General features: G+C 43.5%; 1 protein-coding gene across 3 annotated transcripts in view; it reads left to right on the plus strand.

Moving 5' to 3' along the window:
• Positions 1-23,665, plus strand: part of MGA (MAX dimerization protein MGA) — a 70,767-nt gene that overhangs the window by 23,350 nt on the left and 23,752 nt on the right. For all 3 annotated transcript variants that reach the window (XM_075192867.1, XM_075192865.1, XM_075192866.1), the window contains exons 5-10: positions 3,577-3,672; positions 3,789-3,914; positions 4,195-4,308; positions 12,531-13,240; positions 14,022-14,385; positions 14,915-15,117. In XM_075192867.1, the coding sequence (XP_075048968.1) occupies positions 3,577-3,672; positions 3,789-3,914; positions 4,195-4,308; positions 12,531-13,240; positions 14,022-14,385; positions 14,915-15,117 (1,613 nt within the window). The remainder of the gene's footprint in view (positions 1-3,576; positions 3,673-3,788; positions 3,915-4,194; positions 4,309-12,530; positions 13,241-14,021; positions 14,386-14,914; positions 15,118-23,665) is intronic.

Here is a 23,665-nt window from a genome sequence, read left to right on the forward strand (position 1 = left end):
CTGCTCCGTAGGCGGCTAGCCAAGGTTGCCAGGTATTTTGAAACTTAATGGGTTTATCATTTATTTTACTTGTGATGTGTTCACAACGATAAGTCTGCCATATTCTGTTTATGATTTCAGCTAGAGTGGGGGGGTTCTGTTTTTTTCCAGTTTGCTGCTACTGCAGTTTTTTTTTAAATCGGGTAAAATTTTATTGCATTTTTTCCTTTAGACAACAAAAAAGAAAAACCCAACACAGTAAATTATCCCCCCCAACTATACCCCATACAGTGATACAAGTATTGTCAAGTATATGTACACCATGCAGTTAGAAAAAGCAAAAAAACATTGACATTCGCATTTCCAAGTAGAGATATATAAATTTTTCCAAGATATAGTGAAATAATGGTACAGCTTTGGCAATACAAGATACAATCGTTGATCTTAATAACATAATAGGCGGCTGGATGTCTGCCCCAAGCTTCAATCAGGAGAGTTTCACTTCTCTCAATCCCTCCGTGACATACGGGGATATCCTCCATCTATACCATATTCTTTCATACTTATCCACCAAATTCCTGCTGGTATACATGAACCTTTCATGCCCGACTGTATCATATACGCTACTGCAGTTTTAGCGGCGTTCAGAATGTGGCCCACAAGCGCTGCTGTTTGTTTACCAATGTCGGGGTCAATTCTATGTAGGAGTGTGTAGGAAGGACAGAGGGGAAGTTGTAGCGTGGTTACTCTGTGTACTAAGTTATGGATTTTTTGCCAGAATCCCACCATCTTAGGGCATGACCACCATATGTGATGGAAGGAGCCCTCTTGCCCGCAGTTCCTCCAACATAAGTTAGAGGAATCGGGATAAATGGCTTTTAGGCGAGTAGGGACCAAATACCATCTATAAAGTAATTTATAAGCATTCTCCTTAGTCTTCACACATATAGAGCTCTTGGCAACACGTGCTCTGATCCTAACCCACTCCTCCACTTCTAATACCTCTCCAAGGTCTTCCTCCCACTTAAGCTCATACCGATCTTTGTCGGGTTGACGAAATGCCACCAGGATGGTGTAAAATGTTGAGATTAATCCAGTAGGGAGGGATTTACTTTTGCTGAAGGATTCTAAAGGTGTAAGATAGTAAATGGTTTTAAGTGTTGGGATTGAATTATATAAGTGTCTTAGTTGTAGGTATTGGTATAAACGGTTATGTGGGATGCCATGTCGACGTTGGCGGTCTGCAAACTCAGGAAAAATACCTAAGGGGGCTATGTCTCTCAAGAACCTGAATCCACATGAAGACCAGAGCTGATAAAAGGATTGTTGTTGTCCAGGGGGGAAAGCTGGGTTATTCCATAATGGAAACATAACTTTGCGATGCGCTAGTAAATGGAATGTTCGGGTACAGTAGTCCCAAATCTGGAGTGAAAAACGGGTAGTAGGTGGAAGTGAGGAGAGAGGCGGTCGGTGTTTGATCGATATCCATAAAAGGGTGTAGGGCGAAAGAACATGCATAAGGTTAGCTTCTATGTCAACCCATAGCCTCGTACCAAGGGGAGAATGAAACAGGACTAGTTGAGTTAGGTGTGCAGCGATATAGTACTTAGAAATATTTGGGAGACCCACTCCCCCCTCCGAAGTTCGATGATGAAGAGTGCGGGCTTGCACGCGAGGTTGTTTTCCCGCCAGATAAATCGAGAGACCTGCTTCTGTAAAGTCTTTAGCGCAAGCGAAGGGACCCATGTAGGTAATGCCTGAAATAGATATAGGATTTGTGGTAGTAAATTCATTTTTACCGCCTCTATGCGGCCTAGCCACGAGATGTACAAGTTTCTCGAGATCTCTTAAGTGCATTCAAGAGCCGGGGGAAGTTAGCCGCATAAAGCTGACTATATTGGCTCGTTAAATAGATCCCCAAATATTCAAGCTTATCCGATTGCCATCTAAAGGTGGATTGACGTTTGAGGGAGTCTAATAGATGAGGAGATATATTAAGGGGGAGGATTTCAGATTTATCCATATTAATTTTAAAATTAGAGATTTCTCCGTATTTGTCTAATTCCTCCTGCAAAGAGAGAAGAGAGAGGATTGGTGATTGTCAGCAAAATATCGTCCGCGTACATGGAAATTTTATAGTCATTTACACCTGTCTGAATCCCTGCTATCATTGGGTTATTGCGAACTCGGGATGCTAGTGGCTCCATTGTTAGGGCAAGCAGCAAAGGGGAAAGTGGGCAGCCCTGGCGAGCACCGTTCGCTATTTGAAACGGTTGTGATGCGGCGCTATTAGCCCACACTGCTGCTGAGGGGTTATGGTATAGGGAGGCTAATACATTCATGAATTGTCCTCTGAATCCCATTTTCTTGAGAGTAGCTCTTATGAACGGCCATGACACTCTGTCGAAAGCCTTTTCTGCGTCAAGAGACACCACCAGGGCAGAGACTCGACAACTGTCCTTTTAATAAAGCAAATGTTGTTGATGATCCCTCTTGGCTAATTGTGCTCATTTTTATAGACTGATTTCTATGTCCAGCCTAGTTAATGCTTTTATAGACCCCCCTTAGGTGAAGGGGTATTTGTGGCTTTTTTTCACAGAGGATGCAATGGCTGATATTTATGAATAAAATACTTTTTTCACAATTTTTGCTTGTATAGCCCAATCATCTTATTTTTGGAGCAGATCAGGTCGGCTTACATCTGAGAGCTGGCAGTGGGAAGAGGCAAACTGTTTAAAAACAGAAAATGCTGCTTTTTTGGGGATCATTGATTCCTATGACAATCACTCCCACCGGTTCACATCCGAACACCTATGAAGGTACAACACACATAAAATGCTGGAATGTAGCATTGATGAGATCTTAGAAATCCACATTTCCCAGTTATGTTTTAAGCAAGTGAAGTACCTTGGATGTTACATGGGAACCATGGGTATAAGCCCAAACTGTGCCACATCGTTCCATTTTGATGTTCTTTTTTAATTCAGTTAAATGTTGCAAGTTTATTCCCAATTTAGTCAATATCTGCTGATCCTCGTGCTCAATGCATTTCTAGAAAAGGACCCTACTTTAGCACAAATAGCAAACCCTTTTTCTGCCTAATGAACATTTTGTCCTAGCTTTGTTTAGGAGTGGATGGTTTTGGACTGACTTTGTTTTCTGTTTTTTCCCCTTTTACATTTGTACTCTTTGGCAAATAGCAGCCTTAAAAATGGGTTATCTGTTTACCAGACCATGTTCCAGGCTTTGTACAATAGAATGAGATTCTTAATCCATATTCTGGACATCTTTGATCTAGACAATGCTCCCAACTTTGTGGCTTAAAATTTGTTAATGAACTTTTAGAGACCACTAATAACAGTTCACATTGTCAGGAAAGCTATTTTTTCTTCTTCTTCCACTCATTGATGTTTATTAATTGATCCTGTCTGACCGTGAAGGGGGTTATGTATGTTTTTTCTGTTTAGTGCACTGTCCCCTCTTGTGGCAGCTCAATCCAGGTGGTTATGTGACATCACCTTACCCTCCAAATAGAAAATTATTGTGGTAAGAAAGTAATGCATTACATAACATTTGTGACCTGGGGTTCTCTTTCAGCGGAAGTGCGGAAATTTGCAGAGTTAGAAAGACAGCTGATAGCTCAATTGAGGACAATGAGGTACAGGCAGGTTATCCATCCAGCCCTACAACAAGGTATTGGACAAATTTAAAGATGTTTTCTAAATTCTATTTATTTTTTGATGTATGGAAATGTATTTGTCTCTGTTGCTTCAGTTAAAGCCATATTCTTTTTTTTTTTTTTTATGCAGTGGGATTAAAACTGAACATTGTAGATCTTACAATGAGCATTGATCTAAGGTATCTAGGAGTTGAGCTTCCATTACCTCGTTTTACTGATAATACCAGATGGGACAATTATGGCCTATGTGCACAAGGTGAGTAATAGTCACATAATGTCTTTTCAGAAGAATACATTATGGAAAATGGGGTAGTACACAAGTGAGATTTTTGGAAAGTTGTAGTGATACCTTAATAACGGTAAGTGTTGAATTTAATTATAACAATTAAATATTATTTTTATAGTGTAATATGGTGCTCGGTGTTGGTGACCATTAAAATATCTTAAAAATGTCTTTTTTATTTTATTTTGCCAATTTAAAATATGCAGGTAATGTTTTATTATCTGTAGTTTTCTCTCCATCCTTTATTTTTTAGCGTCAGGATTCCCATTTGTCTCCAGAACTGGGAAGACGACAGATTACACAAAGATTAAAGGCTGGCGTGATAAATTTTCTATGAACACAACAGCCCCACCACTGAAAATTGAAGGTGAGTTGACCGGTTCTAGGTTTAAGCTTTGTGATGTAACGGCAGATAGTCGGACATTAAGGGGGGTATTCAATTGTTAGCGTTGACGAAAAAAACGAGCGCTCAAAAAATATTACCGTTTATACAGTAATATTGCGCGCGAAAAGCGTTAATACGGTAGTTTACTCGCGGAATTTCCGTATTAACGCTAAGATTTTTTATCGTTAACAATTGAATAACCCCAATAAGCATTACATCTTCCATGCTTAAATATACATGGTTTTTATTCACTTACTGGTGGATTCTGAGACTGAATTCTTTGTGTTTGCTTTGTACTTTAAATTGACATGGAAATATGGAAGAATGGAAATATGAAGATTTTTGGACTTGCGTTAAATCTCTTTCTCCGATTCCATCTGGGGGACACTGCTACCATGGGGTTGTATGAGGGCGCATGGAGTTGGCACTTAAATAGTTAACAACTAAGTTTGCTGCTGACTCCTCCCCTTTGCCACCCCACACACCTGAGTAATTCTAAAGTCCCAAGAAAAGGGCTCAACAACACAACTAACTGTAGAACAGCAAAAGGGAGGGAACGCAGTGTCACCTAGATGGAGTCGGAGAAAGAGCTTTAACGAAAGTACAAAAATCTTCTTTTCTCCTTCATCCTCTCTGGGGGACCCTGCTACCATGGGACCCTTCTAAAGTAGCCCCTAAGGGGCTGGTCTACCAGCCTTCAAAACACTGTGACTGAAACTGGCGTCCGTAGACGCAAAAAAGTTGAACTGGCAATACCTCGTAAAGGTTTGAACTGAGGACTAGGTCGCCGCCCTACAGAGCTGCTCTGCAGATGCTCCATGGAGAGCAGCCCAGGAAGCCCCCACTGGACGGATAGAGTGTGCCGTGAAAATCTGAGGCACAGGCCGACTCCTAGACACATAATCAAGCTGAATCATAGACCTAATCCGACGAGCAATGGTCTGCTTGATGGCCGACCAACCTATCCTATGATAATCGTAAAGAGAGTCAGTCCTGCAACCAGCAGAAGTCCTGTCCACATAAAACTTTAAAGCCCGGACCACATCCAGACTAACCGAGGAAGGAGGCCAATCCCTTCTCTAAAGGCCGGAACCGTTATCTTCTGATTTATATGAAAAGAAAGTAGGTACGGTCTTATGAACCGCCCTATCCTCATGGAACACCAGATAAGGAACCCTACAGGACAAGGCTCCGACACCTGTTGAGTAGATGCAATGGCCAGCAAAAACACCACCTTCCACGTCAAGAAACGCAGATCAGCCGACTCCAGGGGTTTGAATCCCACGGGGCCAACGGAGGAATGTTGGCAGGTTGAACATGAATCACCCCCTGAAGGAAAGTACAAACGTCAGGGAGGAGAGCCAACCGGCGCTGAAAGAAAAGAGAAAGCGCAGAGACCTGAACCTTCAAAGAACCAAGTCTTAGTCCCATCTCCAACCCATCCTGAGGAAAGGCCAGAAAACGGCTAATCTGAAAGATGCAGAGTTATGACCCCTCTTCTCGCACTACTGTACATAGATCCTCCACACCCTGTGATAGATTTTAGCTGATACCTGCTTCCAAGCCTTCATAAATTTCTCCACTACCCTGAAAGAGAACCACTTTGACCGCCAGAGGTCGGCTTCAACAGCCACTGCATTAAATCCAGCTGAGGCAAGTCTGAAGAACCCAACCTGACCCTTCCACCAAAAGTAGGATGTTGGCGATTCAGAGCCACCTGGGCCAATTCGGTGGCAACGGAATGACCGTTAAGGCGTTCCAACAGTATTCGCCCTAGATTCAGTGAGATCATCAGAATTGGTGGAGAGAGATATCCAAAACAGGAGTCCCACCTCATGGACATTACATCCACTGCCACAGCCAGAGAAACTCTGGTTCTTGTGCAGAATCTTTTGATTGTGTCTGGATGCCATCAGATCAATATCTGGCAGGTCCCATTTTTGGACTAACTCCTGAAACACCTGAGGATGCAGTTCCATTCTCCCGAAAGAATTGCATGCCTGCTGAGATTATCCGCTTCCAGTTCTTCACCCCGGGAATAAACACTACCGAAATCGCTGGAACGAATTTCTCCGCCCACAAGAAGACCTGTTCCGCTATCTGCATAGCTCCTGTGCTTCTTGTTCCTCCTTGGCGATTTACATATGCCACTGCAGTGGCATTGATGGATTGGAGGTGGACTTGTTTTCCTTTGAAAGAGAGACTGAGCTCCCTGGAGGACTAACAGCATGGGCTGAAGCGCCTCCCTGTCTGTCCAAAGACCCTGGGGACGAAGCTGGAGATCAGCTCCCCAGCCCTTCAGACTGGCATCTCTGGTCACCAGAATTCAAGACCACATCATCAGAAGTTCTTGAACTAACCACCTTTTCAGAGGTTGATGAGTCTCCCTGGAAAATCTGACTCGTTGGGGTCTCCAGATGAAAAAGGAGGACCCCCCCATTGTCTTACTAGATTCCACTTGAACGTACAAGAGTGGAAATGACCGTATGGGAGGGTTCCGAATGCCGATACCATCAAACCTAGAATCCACGTGCCCAAGCGCATGGAAGGACAAGGGTGCCTCAGGATTAACCATACAGAGAGTTGCAGGGATCTGTAGAGAAGGTTCTGGAGAAAGATCTGAGGAGTGGTGTCCATTATTAATCCTAGAAACCTCATTGTCTGTGAGGGCATCAAATTGGATGTGGAATAATTGTTTATCCAACCATGTTGCTTCAGAATTCGAATAGACGGGCTGATACTGATGGAGAAAATGACCTGATAAGGGTTTGAGGAGAAAATAGTCCAAATGCGGAATAATGTTCACTCCCAATGCACGTAAACGTGCTGCCATTACTGCCATAATCTTTGTGAAAACTCTCTGGGCTGTGGAAAGCCAAAGGGGAATGGCCTGAACTGTTAATGAGAGCTTCCTACTGTAAAAACAAAGGACTGATCCCATCCAAAAATTGCCTACTCGTAGATGTTGGTTAAGGCACTAAGAACAGATTTGAATAAAACCCCCGGTGTTTCTGCCACTCTGGACATGATCCCCAAGATCCAAATATCTCAGGTGGACGCCGCCCACTGATATTTGAATAAATGTAGGTGACCCCTACCTCCATAGTCGCGAGGAGAGTAAGGTCCCGTCAAGCGGATTATTATTATTAATTTATTTTTATTTTATTTTTATATTTTTTTAGATCTTGGGATTTGGACGTCTTTTGGCGTAAGTATCTCTACCCGTTTGCGACTGTCCTCGTGTTGCAAGGGGTCCCTATTGGCGGGCTGAACTTTATAGCCCATGTTGACATGAAAGGATTTCCAAAAAGACCCAAAATACGGAGTTGGTGGTTTAGGGACATTCACCTGCGACCCTCTAAAGAGGCGGTGCTTACATGTGTTGCTTCTCTTATTTCCACCGGAGTTATCTGCCAGGTTCTAGCACACCAAAAAAGACGGATTCTACTCCAGTCTCTTTTTGGTCCCAAAGCCCGACTGCTCGTTCTGGCCTGTTCTAAATCTAAAACCGTTAAACCAGCACCTACGTATGGTCAGATTTCAAATGGAATCCCTGAGGTCTGTCATCAATGGACTGGACCCAGATCAATTCATGGCGTCTATAGAAATCAAGAACGCCTACCTTCACATACCTATCTGGAAGGCTCATCAGGCCCTTCTCATATTCACAGTGGGACCATCACTACCAATTCAGAGCTCTCTCACTTGGCCTTTCAACACCACCAAGAGTGTTTACAAAATGAATGGCAGCTTCTCTTCATTCCAGAGGAGGGCAAATAGTGCCCTAGCTGGACAATCTGCTCATAAAAGCCTCCTCAGCTCTCCTGGTGAATCAGCATCTGGTCCACACTATCGGGATCCTGGAGACGCACAGATGGATCATAAATCGAGAAAAGTCACAATTGATTCCGTGACAGAAAATTACCTTTCTGGAACTAATCATGGACACCAGCAAACAAAAGGTTTTCCTTCCGGAGGACAGATCTCAATCCCTGAGGAACCTGACGGCTCGGGTTATGACCTGCCGCAGACCATCGGTCCACTTGTGCATGCGTCTATTAGGAAAGTTGGTATCGACCTCTTAGACCATTTCTTATGGTTGGCTGCACTCACGCTGCTTCCAATGGGACCTCTTAAGGAAATGGGCAGGACCCATCTGATATTAGAGAGACAACTTATACAATTGTCACCAGAGGCGAAGGCTTCCCTCAGATAGTGGACGGTCCAGGACAATCTGACAGTGGGAAAGTCCTTTGCCCCATGGTCCTGGATCTTGGTAACCACAGACTGACAGGAGCAATAAGGGTAGCTGCTCAGATCTTGACCTGGGCAGAGAACCACATTCCTGCTATCTCAGTAATTTTTATTCCAGGAATCCAAAACTGGGAAGCAGACTTTCTCAGTCTGCATGCAATATTACCGGGCGAGTGGTCGCTCCATCTGGAGGTCTTCCAGTCTCTGGTCCTACGATTGGGGGCCCCGGACCTGGTCTTAATGACGTGTCACAGCAGGAAGGTACCTCCGTTTTGCTCTAGAGCAAGAGACCCCTTGGCGGTGGCCATCGATGTAATGACAATGCCATGGGACTTCAGGTTGGGATACCTTTTTCCTCCCATACCTATGATTCCCAGAGTCCTTCGAGTGAAACAAGGTGGAATTCCAGTCATACTAGTGACCCCTGCTTGTCCAATACCTCTTCGAGAAGACCTTCTTCAACAAGAACCATTCACACATCAGGAATTGCTTCAGCTCAATTTAATGGCATGGCTGTTGAGGCCAGCCTGTGGAGGTCCAGAGGGTTCTCTTCACGAGTAGTTAACACCCTCCTTCGGGTTAGAAAATGAGTTTTGGCTCGTATTTACCACCGCATCTGGCAAACCTAAATCAGATGGTGTGAGAGCCACCCATGCCCACACGTTTTCTAGCTTTTTCTCCAGGATGGCCTGGATGCGGGCCTTCGTCTAGGTTCATTGAAAGTACAGATGTGTGCCCTTTCGGTGTATTTTCACCTGCGTTTGGCAGACATTCCAGATGTCAGGACCTTCTTGCAAGGAGTCCTGCATATCCAACCTCCATGTTTCACCAGCAGCACCCTGGGATCTTTAACCTGATGCTTAATATGCTTCAAGGACCTTCTTTTGAAACGTTACACATGGCAGAATTACGGTTCTTGAGTATGAAAGTTGTATTTCTACTAGCTATTGCATCGGCTCGTAAAGTTTCCGAATTTGGTGCCCTCTCTTGTCAGGAACCATATCTTATCGTTCACGATGATAGGGCTGTTCTCGGAACAGTTCCCGCTTTCCTATCAAAGGTGGTGTCCAGCTTTCATGTGAACCAAGAAATAGTGGTTCTGGTAGTCAAGGGTGGCCCACAGTCTTCAGGGACAGGTTCCATGGAGTTTCTGGATGTGGTCAGGGCTCTAAGAATTTATGTCAAGAGGATATCAAAGATTCGCCGCACGGATTATTTATTTTTGTTCAACTCCTCTAACAGAGGATGGCCGGGCTCTAAGCAATCGATTTGCTAGGTGGCTTACTTCTACAATTAGGCAAGCTTATGACAGTGCTATCAGACCTGTGCCAGATCGTATTGTAGCCCATTATACACGTTCAGTGGGAGCGCCCTGGGCTGCACAAAATGGGGCCTCAGCTGACTAGTTGTGCAGAGCAGCCGCATGGACCCTGGTCCATACTTTTACAAATTTTTATCAATTCAATATATTTGCGCCAGCAGACACTGCTTTTGTCAGTAGTGCTCTACATGCTGGGCTGTCAGAGCGGTCCTTCCCTTTAAGGGGGCTGCTTTAGAACGTCCCCATGGTAGCAATGTCAGATAGGATACTTACGATAAATCTGTTTCTCTGATTCCATCTAGGGGACACTGTGTTCCCTCCCTTCTGCTGTTTAGTCTCTGTGCAGTTTTACCTAACAGACACAGAAAACCGCTGATCTGTAGCAGGGTCTAACTGACAGGCTGCTCTCTATCAGCAGTAGACTGTGTCTGTCTGACAAGTTGCTTTCTATCTGCGGGTACTCTGTCTTAGACATGGTTCTGGAGGGACTAGGGGTTGACATCAGTTTTGCCTTACACATATCTGTACAAATAGATATCTCTATAATATTTACTAATTCCTTCACTTAGCTATCAACTTAGTGTTGAGAGTCTTCTGTTGTGAGGATTATTCTGTTATATATATCAAAAGATTGTGTTGGGGAGTACATCTCTGGGTTTATCCCTGTAGAGCTAGGAGAAAAGAGGATTTTTATGCTTACGATCTGTTTCTCCGATTCCATCTGGGGGACACTGCTACCATGGGGTTGTGAGAGTGGAGGTGGAGTTGGCACTTAACAGGAGTTTCTTCAACTGTCTACTGTCCAGTTTCATGAATTGGCTTCAAGGAACATACCTATTTGTGAAGGGGGAGCAGTCCGATCTGAAAATGACATGCTCCTCCTCAGTTTTTAACCACTATATGTCATTATTTAAAAAGAAACAGGCCATAAACAATCACACCACATAGATAGCTAATTTCTGGATAATAAAATGAACGTCTCATAATAATATGACTGAACACTCATGTAAAATACTGTCTCCATTAACTTTAGAGCCTTCTATAATAAAACCCTAAACTGTAGGTACATATATATAGACCGTATTCTCTCTATTACCACAAAGAACCTCATTAACTAATTATTTCCCCGTGGGGTACTGCCGAACACAGTTTCACACTGTGCACAAACTGCTCCCTGGTCTTTTTGCCCCACAGGTAATTTTGCAGAGCATTTTGAACAGGAATAAAATTCTACATAAGAATTCATGTTCTTATCAGACATTCTATTTCTTTTTTTTTTGTTTTAAGGAGATACTGATTAGGCAACTTTCACAGAGAAAAATACAGTAAAATGATTACTAGCTCTGACTGGCTAATAGCCTCAAAACAAGGAAGGGAAGCCAGCAGCAGATGGATTCTCCATTATTTCAGTCAGGAGTCTGTCCGAGGTAAACTCTAGCTGAATTTTCCCACCTTTGGAGTGCACCAATCAGCATGGGGGGGGGGCTTTGTTACACTCCCCGCACTGGAGGCTTTTGTAAACTTTGGGGAGGATCATCCTACCCGCTCACTGGAGGCTTTTGCTTATTATAGCTCTACTTTGTTTTTTTTTTGTGCATTGCAGCCTTTTAATCTGTACTCAGATTGTGGCCAAATGAAATCCATTTCCCCCCCTCCACCTCGGTGGGAAACTTGGTATTCCCCTGAAAATGGCCTTTTCTCAGACTAAGTCCCCGTGCTCTATGCCAGAGGCGCTCGGGAGAATACAGTGACAGTCGCATAGCGGCTGTCGCTGCAGACTGATTCTTTTCTATATTCTTTCTTGTTCTTCTTTTTTTAATAAATGGAACTATATTCCAGTTAAAACCTAAGTGAACCAGTGTAAAACATGACGCTAATCCACTCCTAACCGAACTGACATGTTAGTAACACTAAGAAAATAAAAAAAATATAATATAGTAGCAAGTACTGCAGAGCAGTACTTAAACAGCCCAACACCTTGGGCACTTAAACAAAACTGGGGTCTGAGGTTGCACAGGGGAGGAGTCAGCAGCAAACTTAGTTGTTAACTATTTAAGTACCAACTCCATGCGCCTTCATACAACCCCATGGTAGCAGTGTCCCCCAGAGTGGATGAAGAAGAATATTATATTTTTGCTGTGTGTATGAAAACAGTGTAAATGTTTGCATATCAAACTTTATTAAAATCCTCACATTTTTCATACATGTGTATTTCTTCCAAAGAACAGGTATGAGATCTAATATCCAAAATATCAGGGTTTCTTTCTGTTTGGTGGAAAACCATACCCAACATATACTGAATTACTTTTGAAATTACCGCTTCATTACATTCAATCACTTAACTTAAAACAGGGGCTACAGGAGAATAACCTTGTCTGATCATATGCACTTATTAACACCAATTATTTAGTTTTCATTCTTTCTGTTTTTCTAGTCTGTCATGCTAACGTGTTTTCAAATAAAAGATCTCATAGCTGTTGCTACCTATTAAAAGTTTATAACAAAAATAAGCATGAATCATAGGTTAGCCACCTACATTAGGACTGTTGCTTTTTCTGGAAAGTAGTACATAGTATTGAAAATGTTTAACTTCTATTAACTTTGCTGCCTAAAAATTCATTGTCTACAGCTAGCAGAACAGAACACTCTTTGAAGAATCTCTCTGCCTTCTGCAGTGATGAGCTTGATGAGTACCTAGAAAATGAAGCAAAGCTAATGGGGGATATCAAAGGATTTTCACAAAACGAGACAGTGTCTTCTATCAGCTACCAGCTTCCCACGAAAAGCAGTAGTTATGTAAGGACTCTGGACAGTGTGCTGAAGAAGCAGGCTCCGCATGCAACATCCTCCTCAAATTCTTCTAAGCCGCTTCCCTTGCCAACTAAAAAACGGAAGTATACGCGCAAAATCTCGGCACCAGTTACGAAATCTAAATTGAGACCCATAGTGCCAACTCCTGTAACCATAAAGGAGAAAGTTTGCAAACGACATTCTGCAGAGAAAAAGAAAAATACTAAAGCACACTCCATGAATAAATTCACTGCGTCAGATTTGGTGGAATATCCAGCCCCAGTCCAACGTATAGGAAAATTACCAGTGGCAGACCAGAAGGTTACAGTTCAGTCCAGCTCTGTTCCTCCCGTGGAAGAGAATTTGTTGCCACTTTTACACCAAGCTCAGTTACAGAGCCATCAAATCTCTCTGAAGCCTCTAGGATTTTCCAAAGCTCAAATGAAGCTTATGGAGCTGGAGGAGTGTGCTGTCTGGGAAGGGAAGCCACGCACTTTAATCACAGAGGAGCGCGCAGATATTTCTTTGTCCACTCTTATTACAGCTCAGGTAAGAATGTAGCTGCCGTTGTCCGTTACATAGTCATTGCAACTAAACCTAAACATTTATTTTTCCATAGACTGAGTAACGATGGTTTAGTGTTCAAAGTAGCAGTTTTCGCCAATCCCTGGAATCGGCATGTCTGTAACGGTCTAGCATTGGAGATTCTGTTGCCTGTTAGAGCAGGCTTTATTTCAAATGTATACCACATTGTTGAACATCCTCCTCTGTGTACTTTGCAATGAATTGAATGGGAGGTTTGCATGAGTTTGGACATACTCGTTTGAGCGCATGGCTTATAAATGGGTATCGTTTTCTCTTTCAACCTATGGGGGGGGGGCAGGAAAGAACGCGGCATAAGAGCTTTGGCACTTTTGAAACTCCTGGCCATAGCAGACCTGCACTAATTATACAGAGGCAGAGGGGTCTGTTCTCTATGTTGGGCCCTGGGGGAAGGTGGCATCCCTGTACAGCACCTCGTCTTTGGCAGACTTCCCTCACTGACAAGCCTGCCAAACACTTTGATTTTGCACTAAATCTGTTCTTTAGCTCTTCCTTTGTTTGCTTATCTTCACACAGTTTCAAGGCTGTGTTGTTTGTTGTGCTGTGAAGGAGAGGGATTGTTATTTAAGAGAGGGTTTCCTGGAATGCATGCAAGGCAGTAATAATTGTGCAGTGATGTATGTTGTGGTGTAAGCTATGTAATATAATTAACCATTGATTGTAAAAATTGTTTTTTTTGCCACTGCAGAATAAAGTAACAATATGCAGCTTCTTTTTCTCCTCCAAGGCTTCTCTGAAAAACAAGCCTATCTACAAAATAATTAACAAACGGACAACATCATGCAAGAAAGAGTTTTGCCGTCTAGGTTGTATATGTTCAAGTTTAAGTCACGCAAAGCACAGACCTACTCACTGTTGCCGAATAACCTGTATGCTTGGCTGTCATTGTCTGAAGAGCAAACTTTACCTTGGAAAAGATGGATTCAAGGTTAAATCAGTTAGGCCCACACAAGAAGATGCTGAGAACCTTCAACCAACAAAACAAACAGATGATTCACCCTGGTCAGCACAAGAAGAACCCATTGAAAATGTTGAAGATGACCATAAGAGTGGGGCCAGTACGACAAAAAAGAAGAAATCTATTGATTTTAGTGAGTATTTTAGAAATTCTGTCCGTCTGTTTGCACGGAGTGTGTGTGTGCAGTGATCGGAGTGGGCTGGTATATGGTGGTATACAATACTACTGCTTCTCCTACTCCCTTCATTGTGAAATTCCATTCACTTATTTTACAATTTCTTTATTAATTGTACTGTGGAAGTAGAGCAAATGTTATGGCTTGTTCACTATATATTTATAATAAGCATAATATAGGAATAGTTGTTTTTTTGTGTTTTTGTGTTTAATTTTGATTTGTTTTATTCGTTTTTACTTTTTATTTTATTTTTTTTGTCTTATGAATTTAATATACACAAAATGTAGTGCTGCTTAAAAGTTGTAGAAAATGTCCTGATGATATACCTATGCTGCTGGAGAAAATAAATTTGCCTGGTAAAGCTTTATTTGTTGTTAACATTTTCCCTGTCTTTTGAAGTTGATATTATGAGTAGTACGCTATGATTTTAACTTTTTTTTATTTATTTATTTTTTATTTTTTTTTATTATTCTTTGGGTATTTTCAGATGACTGGGATTTAGAGTTTCGGTCCTCAAAATCATTTCCCATTTGGAATAGATTGGATGTGGAGAATGATCCAGAGCCACTTTGTATTCCTGAAAAAGCTGAATTTGTTGAATCCAAAGTGCAACACCACAAAGGACATTTAGAGAAGAGCAAATCCTCCTCTGGAAGTAAATCTGATCGTTCGCACACACCCAGCACTGTGGTAAGGACCCCATGTCTCAAACACTTGGCAGATTCACTGGTTTTCTAAAACAACCTATTGTAACTTGATTGTATGAAAAAGTGCCTCTAAAATTAAAATGTAAGTTTATCAAATATTACTGTTTCTTAACCTTTTTTTTTATTTTTTGTTCACTTTTACACAGAACTTTAGGACCTTTAACCTGCAGTGTTCTTCAATAGGCTTACTGACAAAAACATATGTGCATAGGAAATATCTCTGATTCATTAAGGAAAATAAGTTCAAAAAAAAAAAGAGTAAGTTTTCTCCTGGGCAAAACCATGTCACAATGCAAAGGGTGCTTATTAGTTTTATTGTTTTGTACATAAGTTAAATACTTGTCACGTCGATTCCTCCTTCTGCGTCCCGGCTGTCATGGCAACAGCCGGGACGTCCTTTCCAGTTTTCCTCTTCCCGACCACCTCCATGGCAACGGTCGGGATGCTTTCTAATACAGCGCCGCGTCCCGGCAACGCTGACAACCGGGCGGGCGCGCACGCGCAGATTAAAGAACAGCCTGTGGGCTAATTAATTTGTATTAATTTATTAGGCAGCATCTGGGGCTAGTTCTAGGGCTGGACCCTGATTGGTTACCTTCTGTATTTAAGGCAGGGAGGGCTTAGCCTCCGTGTCGGTTATAGTGTTTCCTGTACTGTGCTGACCTGCTGTTGGATTCCTGTTTGACTGATCTATTGTTGTGACCCTTGCCTGTACCTTGGACCTTGCCTGTTGCTCTGACCTTTTGGCTGGTATTCTGGACTTATGTGACCTTGACCTTGGATATCGATTTACCTGTTTGCTTCAGACCCCTGACCTCTTTCTGCTACTGACTACCCGCTCCAGTCTGGGCTACCGTCCCCGATTCCATCTGCGCTAAGGCCATATTGGATGAGCTTTTACTATACTGAGCCTAAGAACTGGGGGCATCTGAATACCTGTGAGCATATAAAGCTCTACGGGAAAGGCTGCTGCTAAAGGTGAAGACTCTACCTGTTTTAAAAACTCATCTTTGTGGTCGTGGGCCCTAACAATACTTTCTGGGTTTTTTCATGTAGCACACAAATACTTGATAGCTTTATGTTTACACTGAAATTTAAAGTTGATCTAGGACATGCCCTTCCCCAACTATAAATCTGTCCTCACATTTTAAATTTAGCTCCCCCTCCAATGCAACATGGTTTTTCCTGGTGCAAGGTTACTCATTTTGTTTGCTTTACTTTCCTTAATGAATCAGACCTGATATATTGATTTATGTACTGCATGTATGTGAGTGTGTTTGTACTTTTTATTTAAAGAACCCAATGAACATTATTTGTTTATCCACACTTTGGGGCTGGGTGGTCCCTCCGGTTTGCTGTCTTAACTCTCTCTCAAACTCCCAGGTTAAGTCATGCTCATCTGGATTTTGCAATGTGTGACATTTGGTAAATGATGCTATAAGAGGTCAGAGCATCTACCCAACACCTGCAGTTGATGTTAATTATTTTTTTTTAATTGAAAAGCTTTTTATTGACTTTTTTTTTAGAAAAGCATATTACAAACATAGCGATGTTAATTAATTTTGAATGAGGCTGGATCCTGATAGGATGATGGTGAACATGTCGAAAATATTTATAAACCTCTGCTTGTTTTGAATATTTCTACATACCTTTAGCTAACAGCTATGAATAATGAATGAAACATGTGAACCCCAAGCTGTCATTGATTGTCCTTGTAATGGCAGCAGATTATTTACTAGTCTAGTAATTATTTGCTCTTTATTGCGCAACTTTTTGCTGTAAAAGGCATATACCCCAGTAACCTCATGTCCAACCATCAAAATTTTTGGTGCTAAATCACAGATTCTTAAAATATGTATATTGCGTAAGGCTGCTTTAAACTGGAGTTTGCATGCTCTTCTTATAGACCTCTACTTTTTATTATTTATGTCTCAAGTTCAGCTCACTGTTAATAAGAAGTAGGGGTTTACTTATTAAAATATGACATTCATCTGTAGTTTTTGGAACAGCAGGCCAATGTATTAATTGACAATAATAACTGCACTACAAACCCAGGGACTGTATTAAGAAATAGGATCTCTCCTGTTTGACTCATCTGTCATCTGTGCATTACTGCTACAGCCATGTGTAGGATCAATCCTGCTGTTCACTGATTCACCTCCTTGCTAGGTACATAGCAACAAGCTTCTCTTCAGCTCCCATTCTAGCAGACTTAGCTGTGCTAATACTTACCACATCCATGCAGCTATTTATCCTGCAATTTCTGATTGGTGCTGCTGGCTTTATAAACCTCTTCCTTGCACCCTACCAATGCTGGTGTTCGTTTCAGCTTGCCCTAGTGTTCCCTGTATCCTAACCTGTTTTGACCTGGATTTTTTAAAGGATTCTGCTATCTTCTCCACTCCTGAACATTGGCTTGTAAAGCGGATTTGCATACATTTCTCTATCTATCCTGACCTCTGGCTTGCTTAAAGGATTCTGCTGTGTTCTTCTGCTTCAGACCTTGGCCTGTTTATTACTCTGCATTTACCCCTGCCTATCTGGCTCTTGAGTTCTGCTGCTAACATCCTGTTTGCTCACTACCTACTACCGTGTAATTTCCACTCTACTGGCCAAGTGCTAGATCAACAAATGCGAGCTTAAGTCCTAGTGGCAACTGAGTACTGTGGAATTTTTCAAGTTCTTTAGAAAGGTTGCTACTAAAAGTGAATATCTCGAGAAGCAGTTCTAGCAGTCTATGATCTCACGGTACTCTGCCCTTAACAATATTTTGGGATCTGGTGTTGTTTTTGCATGTTCCATATTTTTGAGGCAGTCCTTCATTTATAATTTTGTTTACATTTGTTTTGAATCAAGTATAGTTGTATACTTTTACGTAAAGAATACAAACGGCACAATAAAATTCTCCCCTTTCCTATAATAGCCTACATTACTCGAACTATACAACCATTTGTGACAGGATGGACCGCGTATTACACCCCGTCTGTTGTTGCTGGGATCCGGCTGGGCTTACTTTGCCACCGTTCCCTTTCGTTATCCCAAATGCGCCCTCTTGCCGCAGTAGGAGGGGCTTACACGTGTTGCCACAACTGGACTCCTAACCGGTTTTCAGTACCGGGTTTCTTCTGGGTAACTGATGCTGCTAGCGTATCTCGTTGCTGGTGTACCTGGGCTGGTACTCCTGACCTCTTACTATGGATTAGGGAAGCTGTGGGTGGATCCCCCCTGGCCTATCACACTGACCAGGGCTGCATGGGTAGCAGGCGGAGTGGTGGTACCGGAAAGCTTGCATCTAAACCTCAGAGACAGCCGGAGAACGGATTAGAGTTAGGGTCTAATCTGCAGGTCACAGGAATACAGAAATATTGAATATGTTTTCAAGCAGGTCTTTGAAGCAAGATGTTTATTTGCTCTCACACTAGTTGGAGGTACCAGTGATCAGGTCAGATGAAAATCAGAAGAACAAGTTTCCAATACAAGCTAGTGCCTTTTATACAGTTCAGACACCGGCTATTTTTAGCATCAGGATATAACCTGTTTAAACATGGATTTACATGCATTGCAAAGCCAATAATAGTTACACTTAGCTATGAAATGATTAAAAACCTTGCTGTGATATCCTGCGTCTTATTTCAGAGGCAGAATACATACTGGCAAGTCAAAAGGTCTTTCTGACATGAATACCTTCTTCAGACATTCACTGAATACACATTCCCACAGAACAACAAAAACCTAAAACAAGCCACTTCCACACATCACAATACACCAAAGGCTTTGTAAACAAAGGCTCATTGTATCAAATATATACATCAGACATGATGCATTTCCTCTAGAGAGGCTAAACAGGAAAAACAACTACCCGGTTCTCAGAAATAACGATTTCCTATCTCAAATTATACACAATATTAAAAGTAAGTGCATTGGCAATTTATATAAATAAGCGCCCCGCGCTATTTCCTTTAAATAAATTCATACCATAAGTTATTTATATGTGATCCAGTCACACCATTCAAATGCAAATAAACTGTTCAATAAGGTCTCGTACTATTTGAAATAAGCTTAAATATATCTAACCTTGTCCAGTATCAAGGATGAATAGAAATAATGCTTCCAATGTTACCATCAGGAAATTTTGGAAACCATAAATATTGCAAAAGTATATAATGATGCAGTAATTTAACTCAAATACAATTAGTATAGATGAACACATCTATTTTGTCATTATTGGTTGCAAACATAGGGAAATCCTACAAAAGTTTTGAGGTCTGAGCGCCTGTATTATCAGAAAGAGTCATCAACAGCAATAGCATTTTTAGAGGTTAATCGCCTAGACCAATCTGTTGTTCTTTTTTTGTTTTTTTTTATATTTACAGTCTCTAGTGAAGTATACATTCATGATTTTGATTACTGGTAGAGTGAGCCTTCAGCGATACCAGGACAGGCAGAGATGCTCGGACATAGGCCAGTCTGATGGTGGAAGTGATTCAGCAGGCAATAGACTGTTTGGTAGCCAGCCAACCGTGCTTTTGCGAATCGTACAGGATAAAGAGATCCTTGGTTGTACGGACATTGGTCAACATAATGCCGAAGAGCACGGACCACATCCAGCAACCGCAAATCGTCATCAGAGGTGGAGGTCAAAGTGGGAAGGGAAGAAGGTGGATGGTGGAATGCAGGCATTACAATCTCTTGATTTAGGTGTAACCTGGACATGACTTTGGCAACAAAGGAAGGTTTGGTATGAATAACTGCTCTATCTTCGTGAAAAACTAGGAAAGGGGAAGTGCAGCAGAGCACTGCTAACTCCGACACTCTATGAGCTGACAAGATAGCTAAGAGGAATATTTTCCAAATGAGGTGACGCAACTCCACAGAATCTAGAGGTTCAAATGGTGGATGGGTGAGCGCCCAGAGCACCAGGTTGGGGTCCCAGGGCTCTACCAGGTGAACGAAAGGGGGCTGCACATGAAGGACCCCCTGCAGGAAGGTCTGAACATCTCTGAAAGCCGCCAGTTTCCGCTGGAAATAGATGCAGAGTGTTGAGACCTGAACTTTAAACGACCCCAGATGGAGCCCTTTATCTAAGCCGGCCTGCAGGAACGCCAGCAGCTTAGGAAGACTAAACCTGGATGTGTGGAAACCCTGTGCCTCACACCAAAGGATGTATGCCTTATAAAATCTCTGATATATGGCTGAGGAGGACGATTTCCTGGCCTTGATCAGAGTGCCAATAACCTGTTGAGAAAACCCTTTGGCCCGAGGACTAAGGTCTCAATAGCCACGCCGTCAAAGCTGGCCGATCTAAATTGTGGCAGAGAAGAGGGCCCTTAACGAGAAGATCCAGTTGCATTGGCAGGTGGAACAGAGGATCCGTTGACAGTCTCGGTGTGTCTGAGGACCATGCCCTTCGCGGCCAATGAGGAGCTACCAGGATAGCCGGAACCCGCTCTCTTAGCTTCTTTTATACCCGCGAGAGCATGGGTATTGGGATTAACTGGCACACTAGTCGGAAGTGTCATGGCACTGACTTGGCATTCGTGAAGTGTGCTTGAGGGTCTCGAGACTTTGATCAATACAGAGGGACTTTATGGTTTAGCCTGCATGCCATAAGATCGAGCTCCGGCATGCCCCAGCGTTTCAATAGCAGGGCAAAGACCTCCTTGCTGAGAGACTATTCGCCCAGGTGAACCCTCTGCCTGCTGAGGAAGTCGGCCTCCCAATTTTCAAAGCCTAGGATGTAAGAGGCCGATATCTGGTGTATGTGGCGCTCCGCCCATGCCATGATTCTGGCTGTTTCCCGCATGGTTCCTAGATTGCGAGTTCCCCCTTCGTGGTTCAGTTATGCCACGTCCGTGAATTTGAAGAGGCTTCCCTGCTAGAAACCTCTGAGCCCTCGTCAATGTCCTGTCTACCGCTCTGAGTTCTAGGATATTGATCGAGAGTATGGCTTCCTAGGGTGGATCAGCGACCCTGAAATCTTAGGGACCCTGTCGCCCCTCTCTAGCCTAACAGTCCTGCGTCTGTGGTAACTAAGGTCCATGGGCCGCTCTGAAGGGTCTGACCCTTGTCCAGATTTTGTCTGGACAACACCATGCCAGAGAGAGACGAGTGGGTTTTGACAGGCGAATAATCAGCCTGTCTAAATGCTCCTGAGATCCCAACCACTTCTGAAGGATCTCTAGTTGAAGAGGTCGAGAGTTAAACTGAGCAAAAGGCACGGCCTTGAATACTGAAACCATGGTCCCCAGGAGCTTCATGCAACTGAGGAGGAATACCTCTGCCTGCGCCAACAAGGTCCTGGTTCTGGGCAATAGGGCGAGGACCTTGGCTTCCGGTAAATAGACACTCTGGGTCACTGTGTCGAACACGAGACCCAGAAAGCGCATTCGCTGAGCTGCAATGAGATGATTTTGGTGGGTTCAGAATCCACCGATGGGCTTCCAGGAACTGCATAGAGGTCTGAATATAGTGAGTTAAGAGCTCTGCCGATGGAGCTTTCAGGAGAAGATTGTCTAAACAGGGGACTATTGTGACTCCCTTCTGCCGCAGAAGCTTCACCCTGATGGTCGTGAGCTTGGTGAACATTCGGAGAGCGGTAGGTAGGCCGAAGGGTAGGGCCCTGAACTGAAAGTGGGAAGTTCATACCGCAAAGCGGTGAAGACAATGGTGCCGCCTCCATATGGGAACATGTAGGTAGGCATCCTTGATGTCGATGGAAGCCAGGAACTCTCCCTGCTCCATTCCTGCGATAACAGTCCGAAGGGACTCCATCTTGAACCTTTGAGCTATCACCTGCTTGTTTAGAGGCTGCAGATTTAAAATTGGGCGTAAAGATCCATCTGGGTTTGGCACTAGGAAGAGGCTGGAGTAAAACACCTGACCTCTCTCCTGTGCTGGGATGGGAACAAATACACCAGCTGTCAGCAACTTCTGGATAGCTTCCTGAAGTTTCCTGCGCCTGAGGGGACAAAGGGCGATAGAGTTATAGAAGAACCTTGGTGGTGGAGACAGAGCTGGGTCTATGACATAGCCCTGGGATACAATTCCTCATGTTCAAGCGTCCACGGTGGCTGCCCACCACTGGCGTTGGAAGTGAATGAGTGCCCCTACCACAGATTCCTGAGGGAAAGGAGGGTCATGCTGCAGGCTTATCACTTGGCCTGGAGGCTCCGCACCTAACCGCCCCTGCCTTTGCTGTACCCTGCCCTGGGGGCAGATGACTGTTCTTTCGACGGGGGGCCCAGGGCAAATGAACGAAAGGACCGAAAACATGCTTGACGTGGTATATTGGGGCCCATGGGGAACGTGTTACTTTTACCTCCTGTAGCCACCTGAATGACTTTCTCTGGCTCTAATCCGAACAGAGTAACCCCATCAAATGGCAAGATCTCTAGAGCTCGTTTTTAATCTGCATCCGCCGCCCGCGAGTGTAGCCATTGGGTACGACGAGATGCAATAATGAGACAACAGAATCCAGAATTGACAGACACCGCATCCATGGGCTGCCTGTCCTACATTATCAGAAGTCTCCTGAATATGTTCGGCCAAGGAGAGGAGATCAGCGCGTGGGGTGTTATCCTGAAATACCTTTAACTAACTAATTATAGCTTTGTTGGCCAAGGCCACTTTCATGGTGGGTCTAAACATACTGCTTGATGCTATGTAAGCTAAGCGGAGGGAGTGATCACACTTTTTATCTGTGGGATCCCTCAGAGAAACTCGCTCCTTGGTGGGGATCGCTGAAGAGGACGTGCAGCCAACGATCTCTGTGTCCCAATATGGCCACTTCTGTGCCAGGAAGCAGGATGGGGGTGGAGGGAAGTTCCTCCTCTGAATCCGCCCCCAATATCGCTGCCTCTATGAAATGCCAATCAGAGCATACTTAATATGGCTGTCGGCGTGTATCGCATCCACACTGTAATTACAGTGCCCAAGCAGTGTGTGCGGTGTCCCCTCCGGTATCCGAGTTGCCTCCTAGGGAGCGCGATTGATACCTAGTCCCCCGATGCTCGTAGTCTAGGTGGAGGTGCTTGCCGGGATGTCCGTCGGCGGGGGAGGTGGATCGCTGCAGCTCCTCCGCGCAACTATTAACAATGGCCCCGGAAAAAAAATTACAGGCTATTTCCTATATGGGCCACCTAAAGCCCTAATGGCAGAAATAGAACTCATGAGCCAAAACGTTCATCTCTAGGGGATGACTGCCGGACAAGAGGTGCAAGGCAAGTGAGCATCTGCTGGTGCTTAACTGCGCAGAGACCCAGAGTGAAGGAAGCCAACAGGCTGTTCACCCCTCTGGGTCTTAGGATCGATTCCCCGCGCAGCACCTAAAGAAAAAGTAAAATAAAAACATGTAAAAACCTAAACTATACTAAGTATAGGCAGGAGCCTAAGCCCACGTGTCCTCTCCTAGGCACTTTAAAAAAAAACAAAAACTGAGGTATCCACAGGAGAAGAGGGGCATAGTAGAGGAGGAGAGTAAAGATCAAAGAAGTTGATGAGTGCCTAAACTCTTAGACCCACTACTATACCCC

This window comes from Mixophyes fleayi, chromosome 12 (genome assembly GCF_038048845.1).
Source record: "Mixophyes fleayi isolate aMixFle1 chromosome 12, aMixFle1.hap1, whole genome shotgun sequence".
NCBI lineage: Eukaryota > Metazoa > Chordata > Amphibia > Anura > Limnodynastidae > Mixophyes > Mixophyes fleayi.